The sequence below is a fragment of the Gallinula chloropus genome (genome assembly GCF_964237585.1).
Source record: "Gallinula chloropus genome assembly, chromosome: 5".
NCBI lineage: Eukaryota > Metazoa > Chordata > Aves > Gruiformes > Rallidae > Gallinula > Gallinula chloropus.
The window spans coordinates 22977886-22994621 of NC_140090.1; the positions used below are offsets into that span (position 1 = coordinate 22977886).

The 16736-nt window shown below is 43.3% G+C and overlaps 1 protein-coding gene across 1 annotated transcript in view; it reads right to left on the reverse strand.

Moving 5' to 3' along the window:
- Positions 1-16480, reverse strand: part of SP3 (Sp3 transcription factor) — a gene marked incomplete at its 5' end in the record, with an annotated part of 37647 nt that extends 21167 nt beyond the window's left edge. Inside the window, 4 exons of the mRNA XM_084264546.1 lie at positions 3796-5158; positions 15341-15457; positions 15636-15795; positions 16218-16480. Of these exons, the coding sequence (XP_084120672.1) occupies positions 3796-5158; positions 15341-15457; positions 15636-15795; positions 16218-16480 (1903 nt within the window). The remainder of the gene's footprint in view (positions 1-3795; positions 5159-15340; positions 15458-15635; positions 15796-16217) is intronic.
- Positions 16481-16736: the final 256 nt, after the last annotated feature.

The window sequence follows — 16736 nt, forward strand, 5'->3', positions numbered from 1 at the left end:
GATAAGACCTGGTAAAATTGCCATTTTTTCTAAGGAGATAACCAATTCAAAACTGTTTATTAATGAATTGATTAATAAATTAGCCAAGACACTATTAGTATTAGACTTTGATTAACACTGTTGAGTGTCCTTTGTTTGGACAATGGCTTTAGGGGAAAATAGTAATAATAATCCAGCAATTTAAAAATTCTTTGAAATTGACAAATTTACAGGATCAGAAACATGAAAATCAAGTTGGTACATTTCAGTATCCTGTATTTTTCCAAAAGGACTACTACTTTGTATGAAATGCTTGAAGAAGAAATCTATGAACATGCTAATAAAAATAAATACCTTTCCTGAAGAGGTAAGTTGCTGAAGAGCAACATGACCCGTGCGCAGAATAGCTCTTTTTGTTACACACAGTGCAGTATTTTATTATTCACTGCCAACAAAAGGAGAAGACTACTAGTAGAGAGCTTCCTCAGGTTTAACTTCCCCTCAAGACCAGAAGCCTGGAGCCAGAACACCAGTGAGAAAGGTATCTTCTTGCCAGTGTTTAACACACAGATACTATTTGATACAGCTGTACATTTTGAAGAGCAACACTGAACCTTTCAGCTCTGACAAACCAATCCCTTTCCCTTATCCACCACAAGACAACAGGAAGCACAATGAGGGGGAATATGAGCTCCAATAAACATTCCAAGATAAACAAGCTCAGCCGAGACTTTTCAGAGCCAGTTCAGTGCAGTGGCAGTCTCTGCGTGTGCATGCCTGGCAAAGGGGACATTTTTAGCAGAAGAGTAATTACTGGACATTTTTCAAAGAAAACTGCACATGGACTGGACAAAGATACCAGCTTTGTGTTAGGTCTGTGATGACTTTCCATCATGTAAGCAAACACAGGACCTAGGTGTAAAGCCAATTTTCCCCTTTCATGAGAGCAGAACTTACCTGGGTAGTGAGCCATGGAAGAACACCTCTCACACAACGGGCTGTGGCTACCAAAATCTAAAACCTACCACACAGTGCTCACAGCTAGATTGCTAACAGAGCAATCTATGTTCTCTGGACTTCAGTTAACTACCAACCATCTGTGACCTAAGACTAAGGATCTGTTCTTTTTATTTTGCCTCAAGTAGAAAAGTTTTACTAAATGAAACAGAAAATACAGCCCAACTGTTATGGAAGGAAGTGTGTTAACTGGGCTGGAAGGAAAAAATACATGGAAGCCCTTCTTATCTTACTTCAAAGTTTGTTGGTAGTTTGCAAAAAAGAGGAATCAAATAGCTTCTCACCCTTTAGCTTTAACTTCTCTCACTGCTGTCCCACACACATGCCTTCCTCTTTCAGTTTAAAACTAAACTAGCGCTCTTTTCATCTGCAAATGAGAAAAAAAACTGTATTTTAACATTTTTTTAAAAATAATTTTACTATCTGCTTCTAATTGCGCCATGTATTCTTGAACCCGAATAAAGGGTGCCATGCCCTACTGCAAGGGGTTAGAAATAAAACATCACTGAAAAATGTTCTCTCCGACAGCTCCGATATAGGCAAAATACCAGATACGTATGGAAAAGACACTCAAGGTCAATCAAGATAATTCAGTCTGATTCTGTTAGTCAGAAGCAGTTTCACATTGACGGTTACTTTGGAAAAGTGAGTTTCATGTAACATAAAGGAGGCACAATTAAATTCTACCCAAATGTAGGGGATGGCAGTTTTAATACCTTCCAGTCCATTTACTATTCCTAGACAAGTAGGAAAAATGTCACTATAAATCTCCACCCTACCTGTAATATAACCAGGTGTTCATATTTAGTCACTTTGGGCAACAGTTTCTGCTATTCATCTACTGTTCCTGCCTATTTAATCACATTTCACATATCTCATTTACTCTCTTCTCTTCCCATGTGAAATTTCTCATGGGGAAAATACAGTCAGGGAATGCTTGATGGACCTCCCTTGCATTTTATTATGAACCATCATTGAAACGCTCTCAAGGATTGTCAATAGACAAATCAATACACAGCAGGCTCAAATTCCTTTCCATGTGTTTTCTTTCAGTCTTTCTCTCCTGTTCCTTTCTACCTTTCTCTCAAGTTTCTGGCAAGTTATTCCAACAAGCAGTAACATTATCTACGTGATCCCACACCAAATATAAATCTCAGAAACAAAGAAGTTCTCATCCTCCTTATATTTCATATTAGCCACAGGGCTCTTTTTCCAAGAGTTTGATTCTGATATCTGAGTTTAGATGTACTACCATGCACAATACATGTTTTTTTCTTTTTGATGTATATACCCACTGTCCTTATTGGTGACAAGGTGCAACTGAGACAGACAAGACCTGCTGCAGTCACTGGAAATAGAAAATTTAAGAAACAAGATTACCCAGCAGAGCAAATTTTGTAAGCAGCACACTCCTCCGTTTGATGATGCTGCCGACAAGCCAATGAAAAGTGGGCTTATCTAGGTCTGGGTAATTTTGCTTTCATAAGCCCATAATGCTGAAGTCATTTCCAAAACAAAAGAAAAAGAACTAGAAAAACATTCCAGCTTATTATTTAAAATGCAATGTTAGATTCAAAAGGGAAAGCAAGCATCCTGACATAAAATATACCAATATCAATAACTATATAACTATTATAATCAGCAGCCTTTGAAACAAGCCCAGTTCAGCAGCTCCTCTAGGTATTTTTCACTTCATATTGCATTCATCTCACATGCTTAAATAGGCATACAATACAAAACACTGTTTAAGTAAAATATTTACACTTCAGTATCTTAACGAACCAGAGGCTTGGATCTCATGATAATAGCAAAATGGTGATTCCAAGCTACTTTGTACAACTGCCTCCTCCCAAATTACCTCTACTGCTCACTCTGCCCCTCATAACTGACGCGGGTACAACCCTGCAATGATAAGGCTGAACAACTTCTGGCACAGCAAAATGTCTTGAACTTCAGTCATGTCTTACTAATTTTTTTAGGTACCTATGCACTAGAGATTGCAACGCACTGTATCAAATTTATCAAAAATAAGCAAGCACGTTTATTTCTTCTCATATTTGAAAATAGGCAATTTTTTTGAAAAAAAAAAAAAGGTTTCTTCTCTACTCGCAGAGGTAAAACACACCCATGAAATTTATCATTGAAAAATTGCACATTCTGACACATAATGCAAGTCAGCAGTACTGGAAAATCACATACGTTCTTAAGCACAGCCTCCATTTTGGTATGTACATGCTTGTTTCACTTCCGCTTACATGAGTTTTATACATCATAGATATACTGATATTAAATCAGTAGGAAATGAATTTAACAAAGCAGTAGATGAATAAAAGCACTTCAGGGGCTCTGAAAATTTTCAGGGGAAAAAACCTGCATCAACAGAAGCATTTGGATTGTCCATGCAAACTTCTCCTCATCAGGATGGGGAAGACCGGGGCATGCTAATGACACTGCTCTGTTAGGAGACAGACATCCCCCTCCACAATTCTGTATGCAGACGTTCTGCCCCATAAGACTTACAAGCAGAGATAAACACTGCATTAGAAGTGCTGTTAACTAATATGACCAGTTGGGGGTTACAGGAGCTTACACTAAGAGAAGCGACGTAGAACAATGTTCTACCATTAAAGTGGTTCCTAATGGAACAATACTTTCAAGTAAAATCTATCATCACTTCGTTTAACCTACTGTATTTTGTAGGTTTCCACAGCAAGACAATCATCTTACAATTATCACCATCCAAACCAAGCACATGCAATAATAAAAAAACATTTTCTGCGAGAAGAGGAAAATAAATACCTGCAGGACTGCCAGCATTTTCTCCTTGATGCAGCTGAATACCAGCAGAATCTATAGAGTTTACTGTAACTGTCTGCAGATTTGGCAATTGAGCAGTGCTTAGACTAACTGGAGTTGACGTCAACGCCCCACCTGCTGCAACTTGACCAAGAGTGAGAGTCTGCACAGGGGTTAGAGTTATTTGTTGACCAGGTGCATTCTGAATTTGCAAGTTCTGCAAGTTCTGGACTCCTTGCACTTGAAATGTCTGCCAGGTTATCTGCCCAGAAGGGGTCACTGTTTGTGCCTGAATTAAAAAAGTTCCAGGATTCAGCTGCAGTTGAAGATTTTGAAGAGCCTGTTGAGATATACTTTGACTTGCTTGCACACCGTGGATTGTCTGTTGCGCAATACCTTGTACAATCTGGGCTTGACTGGTTGGCTGTTGAGACTCTTGAAGCTGTATATGCTGTACAATTGGCTGTGCTGTGGAGACCTGAATATTCTGAGCCTGCGTGTCATCAGAGACTGATGTCTGGATGTAATTTCCCTGAAGATCAGAACTGTGAACCTGACCACTAGTTGTGGTCAAGTTGTTTGCATTTTGTTCCAATATACTTGAACTGTCTATGGTAACGGGCAATTGTGATGAAGATGACGTTGGCACAAATAAGTCATTATCAGTGGCGGTTTCTGTAATTTCAGGAGAAACTTGCTCACCAGTCCTTTCAGAAGTATCTGAATTATCCATGGCCTGTCCAGTATTTATCAAGTGCCCATCTGCATTAATGCCTGCTGTCATGGTTTGAGAACCACTGCCAAGTCCCAGAGAATCTAGATCAACACTATTGATGGGTACGAAAGTAATATTTCCTGGCAGTCCAAGAGGGACATTAGCAACTACTTGTGCTTGGCCAGGAAAAGATGAACCACCAATTGCAACTCCCTGAACCTGGACTTGACCGGACTGTGACAGGATATTCTGAATATTAGCTGAAGGTGTTCCAGAGGCAATGATGGTTTGATTGGAGCCGGGAATGATCTGAATTTGACCAGTTTCTTGATTTATACTGCTATTATCAGAAGAGGCTGCAAAGCCAAGTTGAACCTGCTGACCATCCGCTGTCTGGATCTGGGGTATTACTTGGTATTGTACATTAGACACTGTACCATTCGATGAATCTGATCCTGGTGCAACAGAAAAGATTTGTTGATTTTGCAAACTCTGAATAGGAAGGACATACTGCCCACTTGAAGTTACTGTGGCAGCACCTGGAATCTGTACAATATTACCAGCTTCATCCTTTATAGTGGCAGGAGCTGCAGACAAGACCTCCCATCTATTTGGGGTTCCTGTTAATTGCACAGAAGCCAAATCCCCTGTCTGAATAAAAAGAAAAAAGAAAGGACAGAATTAAAACAAGAGAAATACAGACTATATGCTACAACAGTCATGCAGCTCAACATTAGAGACTGACACACTACTGGACAACATGCAGTGCAGCCCATATGAACAGCAGCAACTGGATTAGACCTATGAAATACAGAGTTTGTAAGTGAGCTAATGCCTAAATCAGGGTAGCCAACCTGTGGTTCATGAGCTGCATGTGGCTTGCAAGCAGGCCAAATGCAGCTCCTGTGCTATGGTTACATCAGATGACCAGCAGTAGGGTTATTCTGGTGTGGGGGCTGCTGGGTAATCCCAATCCCTGGCTGTGGGAAGAAGGGAGATGGCAGGGGCTGCTGGAGCTGTCATCACCAGGTTTCCCTGGGACTCAGCTATGCTCTTTACCTAGCCCAGCACCTATTGCACAGAAGTGGAGCAATCACCATGGCACCAGCGTTGCCTCTATCTCTGGAGCTCCACTGCCTTTTGCCTCTTTGTTATACATGGCAAAGATGTGCATGTTGTGACTCTCAGCAGTAGGGAGAGTGTTAAGAGCCGACTCAGTCACACAGTTGGAAAGACTGGATAGCCTCTGTTTAAGTTATGTCTAATACAAAGTCCTAGTATTTATAAGCTTCTGAGTTACTGTTTCACTAGGGAAGAAGGCCCCTAAACTAAGGACTTTTACACTGAAATCATAGTTGGATTAGTCGTATGTATCCAGCAGGGGGGGAAATAAAAAAAAACTTGGAACAATAGAAAAGGTCAATGTTTATTTACAGACCCCTGCATGGTTAAAGATTAAAGAACCTGAAGATGATTCTAGTATGGTTTTGTTTCTTATTCAGTAAAGAAAAGGTTAATTGCACTTACCTTTCTTTACCAAAGCAAGCTTTTTCAGAATAGAGTATTAAGAATTAGGTTTAACATCCTGCAATGCTTATCACAGATTTGTGTAGCCAACCAACTTGGTATTGTAAATAACCATGAATCTAAAAAAGACGCAGTTAATTTCTCCTTATCCTTCTTACGATGCTATGGCAAACCAATGGAATAACTTAATATTCAGCAACAAGTCAGAAACTTGTCTTACAACTCATTCAACCCTGTGAAAGAAATGTCTATTTGGCAGAGTACACAAAACATAGAAAGAAAAGTTCTAGTTTGTCCTTCTGCACCAATCCTGTGATCACTCCTGGCAAGGAAGTTACAGCCTATCACAGCTTCCTTCTGATGCTGCTCTCTGCCTGACTTTAGAATAAAACCTGGATATGCAAAATACAGCACACAGCTGATTCTTCTCTTACAGAGGATAGAGACTCAGCCAGCCTGAATGAATCCTGCAGCATGCAGGAGCAAATTTAGTCCACAGTGTGAGGTGGGACTTTGCTTTCACTTTTCCTATTTTTCACTTTCCTATTCTGAGCTGTGACACTAAGATGTTTACACGTACAAGAAAAATACTCTATTTAAATCTGAGTGCTTACTTTTTTAAAAATAATTTTACTGTGCTTGGCAAGCTTCATTTTAAATAAGAAAATGCACAACTCTGTTCTAAATTCCACTCAAATAATAAGTGTGACTTAAGAAAAGAATGCTAGCCTTCTTTTGCCCTCAATGTTTATAAATAATTTTTCAGGTAATTTATTAGTAAATAGTTACAGTATGACCAGAATAGAACTAATTTTATGGCCTTAATGCTTCAAGAATCAGAAAGAGAAAAGGGAGTAATGGTAATTCCATTTGATTATTTTATTTCCCCTCTTATACTGATTAGCCTTTCATTTCAATAACGTTTTAATTTAGTCTTCCAAGCTTACAATTTATGAGATTACAAAAAAATGTGCAATATTCCATGTCAGACCATCTTATCCAGAAAACAGCATTTTCCTCTGCTACCACATTAGCTTTATAGTCTTGTGTTTAATAGTGTTTACACATAGGTGCTGGTTGCTGTAAAGCTGCTAAGAAAGTTCCTAACTACTCAATTCACTAGTATATAAATACTTAAGTGAAGGTTTTATAAAGTTTCAAAACCCATAAAAGTCATAGATAAACATCAGTCAGAAAATGCCAAAAGCAAAAATGATTGCTATATGTTTAGTATGTGTCATTATAAAATATCATATACTAAGGTTCGCTGATAGTATCCGTTAGAACAAGAGAGGAAGAAAAAGTAGTGAGAAGCATTACAAGTCCGATGTAATTTCACACTGATTTAAGATCGTGTATAAGCAAATGTTGACTGTTTAGGTTGTAACTGGACTTATATGTACCCTCCACAGAAATAGTTCAAAGAAACCAGTCTCCTTCATGATATGGAAATGACCTAAGTTATTATTTTCCTCCCCAAACATATGTTGATTTCCATACCACTATTCAATGGCCTTTGCCCTTTCATGTTGACACACATCTCTCTCCTCACCTTTTCATTATCTGCTGAAATCTTCCCTCAAATCCTACTCTGTAAGGATTTTAGCTCAATAGAGCTGCTCTTTCGGTAGACGCACTCATCAGTCTGTAGAGAAGTTCAGGGTAGTCATCCACGTGGATATGAGGTTATTGCCACAGACAGTACATGAAATGCCTGTTACTCACATGTTGCTCTTACTGCTGGCTATCAGACACCACCAGATGAATCATGAGGAGGGAGGGGCAGAAAGAGGGTGGGGCTTTCAAGAAGCTATCTGGCAGCTATGAAAATTACTAGTATTAAAGCATGAAAAAACCCTGTATATTAAAGAGTATTTGAGGGTGATCTCTAACCTCAGCTGGTCATCAACCTGCCGTAACAAGCTTTACTGTTATACCCTTTCTCAAAGTCTGCTGAGCTAAGCAGAATGTTTCTTGGACTCCTTTTCCTACTAAAAAGAGTAGTAAACTTTCATGGAAACCTCACAAAATTAAATGTTGTAGCAGCTCAAAGTTCTACCCCTGATGAATGGAGCAGCAACATCTACAGCCCACTCACTGATCTGTACAGTACAGTCCTAATAGACCAGAGTTTGTTTGCTGTCTCTCAGACATATGTGAAACATACTTAGAGGGTAGAGATAAAGCAACAGTTCTTTTCCTTATCAACAGATACTCAGACAGCAGTTATTTGGAAGCTGCTCCTTTAAGAGAAGGCTGGATGGTTGCAATCCAAAGGCTCTGTGTCAAAAGGAAGGGACAAAGATCTGAGGAAAGTTCAGCATTAGCACTACTCAGCCAAGGAGGAGAGAACAGGAAGCAACGGGGAGTTCACTGGAAGCAGTATCAGGAAACAAGAGAAAGAGGCAGGAACAAAGCAAAGAGAGTAGCTGGCATAAGGCACGGGAAGAATTAAAATCAGATGATACGTCCACCTGAAGAAAGGTCAAGTACCACCAAAGAGTGGAAGCAACAACTGCTGTTCAGCCTGTCTTTTGATTCTTTAACAAGCCTTGTATAATTTCCAGTGAGTAAAATAAAGAGATCTCTCTGAGATGAAATTCTCATCCCTGAAGAATGAGGGGCCACCATAAATAAAAATCTAGTAATTGTCTCGTTCAATTTGTTTGGAGAAAATGAGAACTATGTTAAGTCAAATGGGGAAGGAGACAAGAAAAACACATACAAAAGAAAAAAAATACCTTTAAAAAGTGATCTAAACCATACTGAGGTATGGTACTTGAGTCGAAAAAAATAAAACATCGTTCACCAAAGCAAAATTAAAAGGGCAGAAACATCCCTGTAAGAACTGCTGTATGTAGGCACCTGTATTTCAACATGTCAAATGTGATCAACTGGACACACACCATTAGCCTTCAGTATTTTATTGCTAAAGAGCTACCAAACGTTTATCTGTGCCAGTCTATTGTGAACCGCTTTTTGCTGCACTTTTCACAAAGTCACTTTTGCCCCATTTATTCCTGGAGCAAAAGCATCAGCAAAACAAGCAGAGGTGGACAGATAATGAGTCATGAGCTCCTATACATTTAAAAAAATCACATAGCTAATGAACAAGATTTGCCACTGCCTCATCCAAATTGTTGTTTTATGAAAGACTTAGGGCTCTAATGTATGGGTTTAATACCATATGTTTACTGAGCTACAGTAAACTATCTGTGCATGCTTAGGTCATTACAAATTGAAGATAAAATGCACTTGCTTCAACTCTTTCATTAAGGTATGAGCTAATACATTCTATCTTGTACTTGCCATAGGTTAAAAACATGTTCAACATCAGTCACTGTGGTTCACCTGACACAAAGCTGCTTGTTAAGGCAAATTAATTCTGTTGCATGTTTCAGACCTCTGCCAAAGAAGCCATTCAATTCAGAGAAACACATTTACCCAAATCAAAAGTTTAGAGAATCAAAGACTGTTTCAAGGAAAAAAGGCATGCTTAAAATTTTATTTTAAAAGACAATTCCAATCTGGTGGAACATATTTAACATTTAATGGTACCTACATCTTTTTGCTGAAGATGGCCATCTCAACCCAAGAGTTTAATAGCTTGTTTTTAATCAGCAGAAGTTCAGAACCTGTCTAAATTAAGACAATACAATGTCCCTGACATTAGCAGAAACAAGAAAGGTGCACTATTAAGGAATGAGACATGGCAACAAAGAGGCATTTTTAACCAGTTTATATACAACTTCATTAGTTTATTAATTATTAATCTCTATGTGTGTGTTAACCTCTGTATAACTATATCCAAAACTAGAATTTTGCACAGATTTTTGTGTGAAATGGCTCATTTTGCTCGCAACTTCAACTCAAGAGCTGAAGGCTCTACCAAATCACCAAGAAGGACAAGAAAGAGGACCTGGGGCTTCAAATTCATCTTTGGGAATGCAAAAGAGCAAATAACCTTGAAAATAACCTTGAAGAAAACCCCAACAACCTTCAAATAACCTTGAAGAAAGAGAAAAAAAAGGGTGATCTGAAGTAGTCAGCCTAGACTTAGAAAGGGAAATGACAACCTTCTATGATGAGATGACTGGCTTGGTAGATGGGGTTATGCAGAGGATATTTATTTATCCTCTTATTATTCATTAATATTCTATTAGCCCTTTACTCAGGCTTTTGACTCTGTTCCCTGTAACACAAGAAAAATACCTTTATCTTTATTTTTTTGTCTTTTGCCATAAGGGTGATAAAACACTGGGACAGGCTGCCCAGAGAGGTTGTGGAGGCTCCATCTTTGAAGATACTGAAAACCCACTGGACAGAGTCTTAAGCAATCTGCTCTCACTGACCCTGCTTTGAGCAAAGGGGTTGGACCAGACAATCTCCAGAGATCCCTACCTGCCTCAGCTTTTTATGCAATCTTACACTTCTTACTAATGTTTAAATATGCAGGAGATAAGGGTTTGGGATATGCTATTTTTAAATATGGAAATTATTTAAAACACACATTATCTTTCTCTAAAACTGTAAAGAACATCCTTAAAGCATCTGTGGAAGAACTTCCACACTTGGTTCTGGTCCACCATTAGGAAGACACAATTGGAATCCAGAAGTAAAATAAGATTTTAAAATATAAGCTTCTGGACAGCAACAGGGGAAACATACTGTTGGGCACTACATTCTACCTGAAACTTTTGCAACAGTACACAACCGAGAGAGGCAAGACAATCCCAGGCAGACTTTTCTAAAGTGGCTGAACACATTCTGGTGCATCTGTTCACATCCAGGAGCTACAGTATAACCCATAAATGAGAAAATGGATGTCAGAATAACTTTGAGCATTCTTAAAGCTATCACACAGGCCAGAGAGCTGAGAAGCATGGGTAACTCTGACACATGACATCACCCATATTTTTGCCTAGTGGAAAACATGAGATTTAAAATGACTTAATTTTTCTCTATCCTATCAGCACCATCACTAGTTCCACCTAAACTGAGGTTTAGCTAGATGCATCTCAAATGGTTAAAGAAATGTTCTGAGGCATAAACAAACTGGAATTCCACATTTTCCTTAAGTTCTGTGAAGCACTGACACTCAATTAAAGCTCGAGATATGCCAAAGCAGTCTTAAAACACTCCAACCTTTATTTGTAGAAGACACAAACACATGTTTTATCTAGAGCAGAGAAATTATACTCATCTTCCCCACACTGCTAATTATTAACCTCTCCAAATGTTTTCCATATATTGTTGGTAAACACCACCACAAAGAAATCATTCCCCCCTGCTTTTTTTTTTTAAAGACTAAAGAATCAGTGCAGCCTGCAGCACACTAGATGTACCTACATACCACAACTGGGGCAGTCATCCCTGAGAGTCCCCACTCTTTGGCAGCTGTCAGAGCCAAAAGCTTTCTCAGTCAGCCCACCACTTTTTTCAGTTTACCCACCTGCCAGTCCCCCTACCCCACTCTCCCACCAGTCTTGCACTGTATCCTCACCTGTCCCAACCATGCCCAGCACAACCACAGGAATAGCCCTTGGGAGCATGAACATTCAAGAGACTTTCTTTAGCTTTGTGTTGCAATGAAGTAAGAACATAAACAATGGGTTATCATCTCCACTTTGTAGCTTCTTAAACAACCACCTGATCATGTGACAACTATACTATACTTTGTTGGACCACATTTTCTAATCTGTTTCCTCTTTTGTTTTCTCCGCTATGCAAGGCTCTGCCACCTTCTGCCTTGCTTCTCCTTTTCACCTAATGCTAAAATCTTTGCAGGTGTTTAAATGGTAACGAAACTAGAGTATTTATAGCTAAATGAAAAAGAGTCCTAAATATGAAAATTTAAAGCACAATTATTACTCAACGATAAAGAGTGAAAAAGCAAGACCCAAACTAATACTTCTCAGAGTTTAAATTCCCAAGAGCAGGAAAGACATTTATGGAGGTCAAAACATACGAGCTGCCGTTCTAGGTCAGGCAGTAGCACAAAACACCCCAGCAAGGCTTTCATACATACCAGCTAGCAGCAATATTTGAGGGGAAGCTTCCATGGCAAGCACTTGAACACAGCAAGCACATGGATGCAGCAGTGTGGCAACCAAGGAAAAGGTTCTCAGGTAAGCAAGCCACAAACTCAAGGCCATCTACATTAAAACCAAACACCAGCAGGCAAAACACAAAGCACTGGTGTCTGGAATGATCGTAGGCAGAATAAATCATGGTGTCAAAGCTTAAGCTGAAAGACTACAATCTCCATCAATGCACAAAGACGAGATCAGCAGTAATGCCTGATAGCATTTTGTCATCCAAAAGTAAATATAGCTCTAACCAGAATCCTGGGCCAAGCTGAAAACCTTGTGGGCTAGAGACAGCCTGCCTAGTTCACCGACGGAACGGAAGAGAGAAGAGGGTTGAGTTTAGCTCTGTCAACTGTTTTCTTCACTTGTTTTCCATACCAAGCAGTTGCCACATTCATTAGTCTTCTTATTTCCACACTAATCCTTTCAGTGGCATAAAAGTGGCACCCACTCAAACAGCAGGTTTGGACTGAGATACCACCATAGAATCATAGAATAATTTCAGTTGGAAAGGACCTTTGAAGGTCATCTGGTCCAAGCCCTGGGCTCAAAGCTGGGCTGACTAGCTCACAGCAGACACAATCACATTTGCTCCAGCTCTTCCCCAAATCCCACACATGCAATATTCCCTGTGCTCCTCTGGGAGTTTTGTTGTTGCTGCTGCTTTTAAATCATGCTCTGGGTCTCTTGGGGAGCAGCTGCAGCATACCATTTCAGCCAGGAAAGCAGTGTGCAATAACTGGCTAGCCTAGCAAACTGGCTTCAGCCCCACCAGTTCCTACCAAGTGAATGTCAGTAAAGCATTAACAAAATAGTCCCAAACACACAGCACCACTATCCTTACACATGCAAGCTCTTCAAACGCTTCTGAAAGGAAACGCCTAGTTTAACTTCCACTATCAGTTTGTATGTCTTGAGATTTCTACCAGATGTTCAGCCATCAGAACTGCAGCCCTGGTATAGAAGATTCTGGGAAAGGACTGCCTCCCTCCCCATCAGGCACCATCACTTAGAGACAGATATTAAACTGATCCATCTATATGCATAGGAAAGAACAGCATCACACACACCAGGAAGACAGTATGTCTCTGCCCATGCATATAGATTTCATTTTCCATACGCGTTATGAGGTACCTACAATTTAACCCTTTTTAGCTCATCACTCCTTCCACTCCCCAATAAGATATGCTCTGGGGACTAGGGAAAAAAAAAAATCTTTTTTTGCACTAAATCTCTTTCAGCATCCTGTTTTTTTACAAATAATTTATTTCAGGGACTTTAGTCCCTCCTCTCCCTTTATTAAGGTCATCGCAATTATCTCCACTGTCTAGTTCAGCTGCTGTAGGTATCTCCTTCAATTTATATTTAGCTTTCACCCAAAATATTCTGAATCATTCAAGATCTATGTTGTAGGAGTGTAAAAATTACCAGAATGCTATAGCCTAACTCACAGCAGATAGGTAGGAGGGGCTTATCTGCATGTATGAAAAGTTGTGAGTTTATATTCATATTTAGTTTTAACTAAGATTTTGGCTTCTCTTGGATTGCCTCTGTCTTGCCCTGAAAAGCCCTTTATACATAAATATAACAACAGATTAATTTAACAGGAATAAAGCAGCACTATTTCAAAACCGCTCTGCCCACGCTGAACTATGAGGATCCATTTGCCCTGTGACTGCACTCTTGTACCCCGTCAGACCCAGCACTGCTCACGCTCAGTCATCAACCCATCCTCAAGGTGCACAATTTCAGCTTTAACATGAGAACAACCTCACGGTGGATATAGGAGACCAGGCTATCTTTTAAGCATCATTCATTTTTCAATGTGTATGTTTATGCAAGAGACAGATTCAACACTCCACTTTTCAGCACCTTATGCATCTGGTATTATGAAACAGATTTTAGAGGGATCGGGCACCTAGGAATGTCTAGAAAGATTTAACAGCTTGAGAAAATAAACAGGTTCAGCAGAAAGGCCATTTGAAAGGGGGGCAGAATCTTAATATATTCTTGAGCTCTGTCATTAGTCTACAACTTGCTTCATGACCTCAGTCAACTATTTTGCTGCAGCTTCCCTTTATGTAAAGCAAGTTGAAATGTACAGACACGAAGTATTTAAAGCATAGCGCTCGAGCTTCCCAGAGCCACTTCATCCACCAGTGTAATACTCTGCAGTTCTCCTACTTGGAAGAATCCTAAAAACACAAGGCTGTTGTCCAGCAAGTTTAAAAAACGAGACTTACTTTAAAAGCAAAAACGTTGTGTTTTTTCTTGTATTAAAACCCTTTTTGGAAAGAAAAAAAGAGCACAGAATACATGCAATTTCCCGAGGACTAAGGCCAAAAAAATGCTTCATCATGCCATTTTAGGAGGTATTTTGGAACTCCCATTTAATATACCGACATTTTTAGGCATCTGTAATTTAGAAGTGCCCCATCTCTTTTAACTTTATGAGCATATGTCAAGAGGAGAGTTTAGCTAGACCAATTAAGGAACACAGGAGTTTCCATTAGGCTTTTGTTATGGAGAGGGTTAAACTTGCTTCAACAAGAATACATTTCTATTCTGCAAGATCCATCTCATCACACAAGGTCCCAAGGTCATCAAGGCTCCTTTCAGAGCCGACAGCGCATGAGAGATAAGGCCAGAAATGCAGTTTGCAATACGAGGGACTGCATGATAACTGCACCTCAGAAAAACAGCGTCGATACAGGAAGCAGCTTCCCACCGCCGCGTTCGCTTCTAAACAGCCATTTTACTTCAAACTACATCCTTCCCCACAGTCAGCCTTCATTTTGTGTTCCCGCCTGGGTGCGCGGTTCCAGGCTGACAGCTAAGGGGAGGATACCGGAGGTGCGCTCAGGTGGAGGTGAGATGCCTGCCAGCCTCACCGAGTGCCGAGAGAGCCGCTGCGGTGCCAGGGCCGGGGGAGGGAAGATTTCCCGCCTCCCCCCGTTTTTGAAAGTAAATGAAGGCGCCGCTCCCAACGGCGGGGGAGGGGGGAGCTAGGCTCCCTCCTCCTCCCGGGAGCCCGGCTCCTCCTGGAGAGGCAGGGGAGCCCGGGGACCCCTCTCCTGGCAGGTCGGCCCTGCTATCGTCCCTCCCCCCGGGCGGGCAGTGCCGTGTGTCCCGTCCCTCCCCCCGGGCGGGCGGGCTGGCTGGCTGTGCTGTCTCTCCCCCCGGCAGGCCGTGCGAGAGCGGCGGGGCGGGCACTCACCGCTCCGGCAGAGTGAGAGGCAGCGGCGGCGGCGGCGGCCTCATCCTCCTCCGGCGACGGCGGGCCGATCTTGCTGCAGGTGGCCGCCAGCAGAGCGAGCGGTGACGGCTGAGCGTCCTACCCACAATGGGCGGGTTCAGGGAGAGAAAGTGGGTGGCGGTTAGTGCGGGACAGCGACCGGGCTCCTCGCAGACGTGCACACAGGAAGCGGCGGCGGCGGCACCGGCTCCCGCACCCGCTCACAACGTGTCACCCGGGGGAGGGGGGGAAGGGGCCCGGCCGGGCCTGCGCTTACCTGGGGGGCAGCCGCCCCGGCAGAGGCCGAGGCGGCGCCGTTGCCGTGCTGGAGATACTCGCTGTGGCTGCTGCTGTCCACGTCTAAGGCAGCCATTTCCTCTTGTTTCACGGGCTTCTCGGGAGCTGCGGGCACAGCGGGGAGGGGGAGGGGAGAGTCACTGACGGGAGCGATCACCCCCCTCCCTCTCCCTCCCTCCCTCTCCCCCCCCCTAACCCCAGCGCTCCCCCCGCCCTCCCGCACGGAGCCCTCCTCCTCCTCCTCCTCCTCCTCCCCGTGCTGCTGCCCCTGCCCCTCTTCTCCCTCCTCCCCCTGCTCCTCCTGCTGCTGCTCTCAGTGCCGCTCTCGCCTCGCTCGCACACGGACGCTCCGGGGCCGGAGCGGGGAAGCGCAGGGCCGGAGCAGGAGCAGGGAGCCCCGCGGGGCGGCTCGGTCGGTGCGTACGTACCGGTCATGGTGTGAGTGCGAGCGGCCGGCTGGCTGGCTGGGCGGGAGGCAGGCAGGCAGGCTGGCTGGCTCGCACACAGGCCCTGCTGGCTGGGGCTAGGCGGCTGCCGCCGGGGACATGCTTATTGTGCTCACGGGCTGAAGCGGCGGCGGCGGCCCGAGCCTACTCCGGGGTTTTTTTTCCTATTTTGATTGACGGTGCGGGAAAGCCGAAAGGTGGGGCTTGCAGCGGGAGAGGGGGCCCGGCCGACACCGCCGCCCGCCCGCCCGCCTGCCAGCCCGGAACTCCCGCCTACGCTCGCGCGCGCGCGCTCATTGGCCGCGTCTCGCAGCCGCCGCCGCTCGCACTGGCCGCCCGGCCTGCCAGTCACCCGCCAGGGGCGGAGGGGGCGCCCCATGCCGAGGCGGCTTCCTGTTTGCCAGGGCTCGTGCGAGGAACAATGAGCGGGACCCGCCGAGAGCCCGGGGCCTGCTCCGGTCCTGGCTCGCGCGGCCCCCGCGCTGCGGGGAGTCGGCCCCGCTGCAGCGCTTACCGCGCCGGGGCGACGCGGCCCGCGGGGCCCGGCCGCCCGCCCGCGCCGCAGGGGTCGGCGCAGAGGCACAGCTGCGCGGCGGCGGCGCTCTCCCGCTCCCCCACCTCGCCCCCCCCCCCCC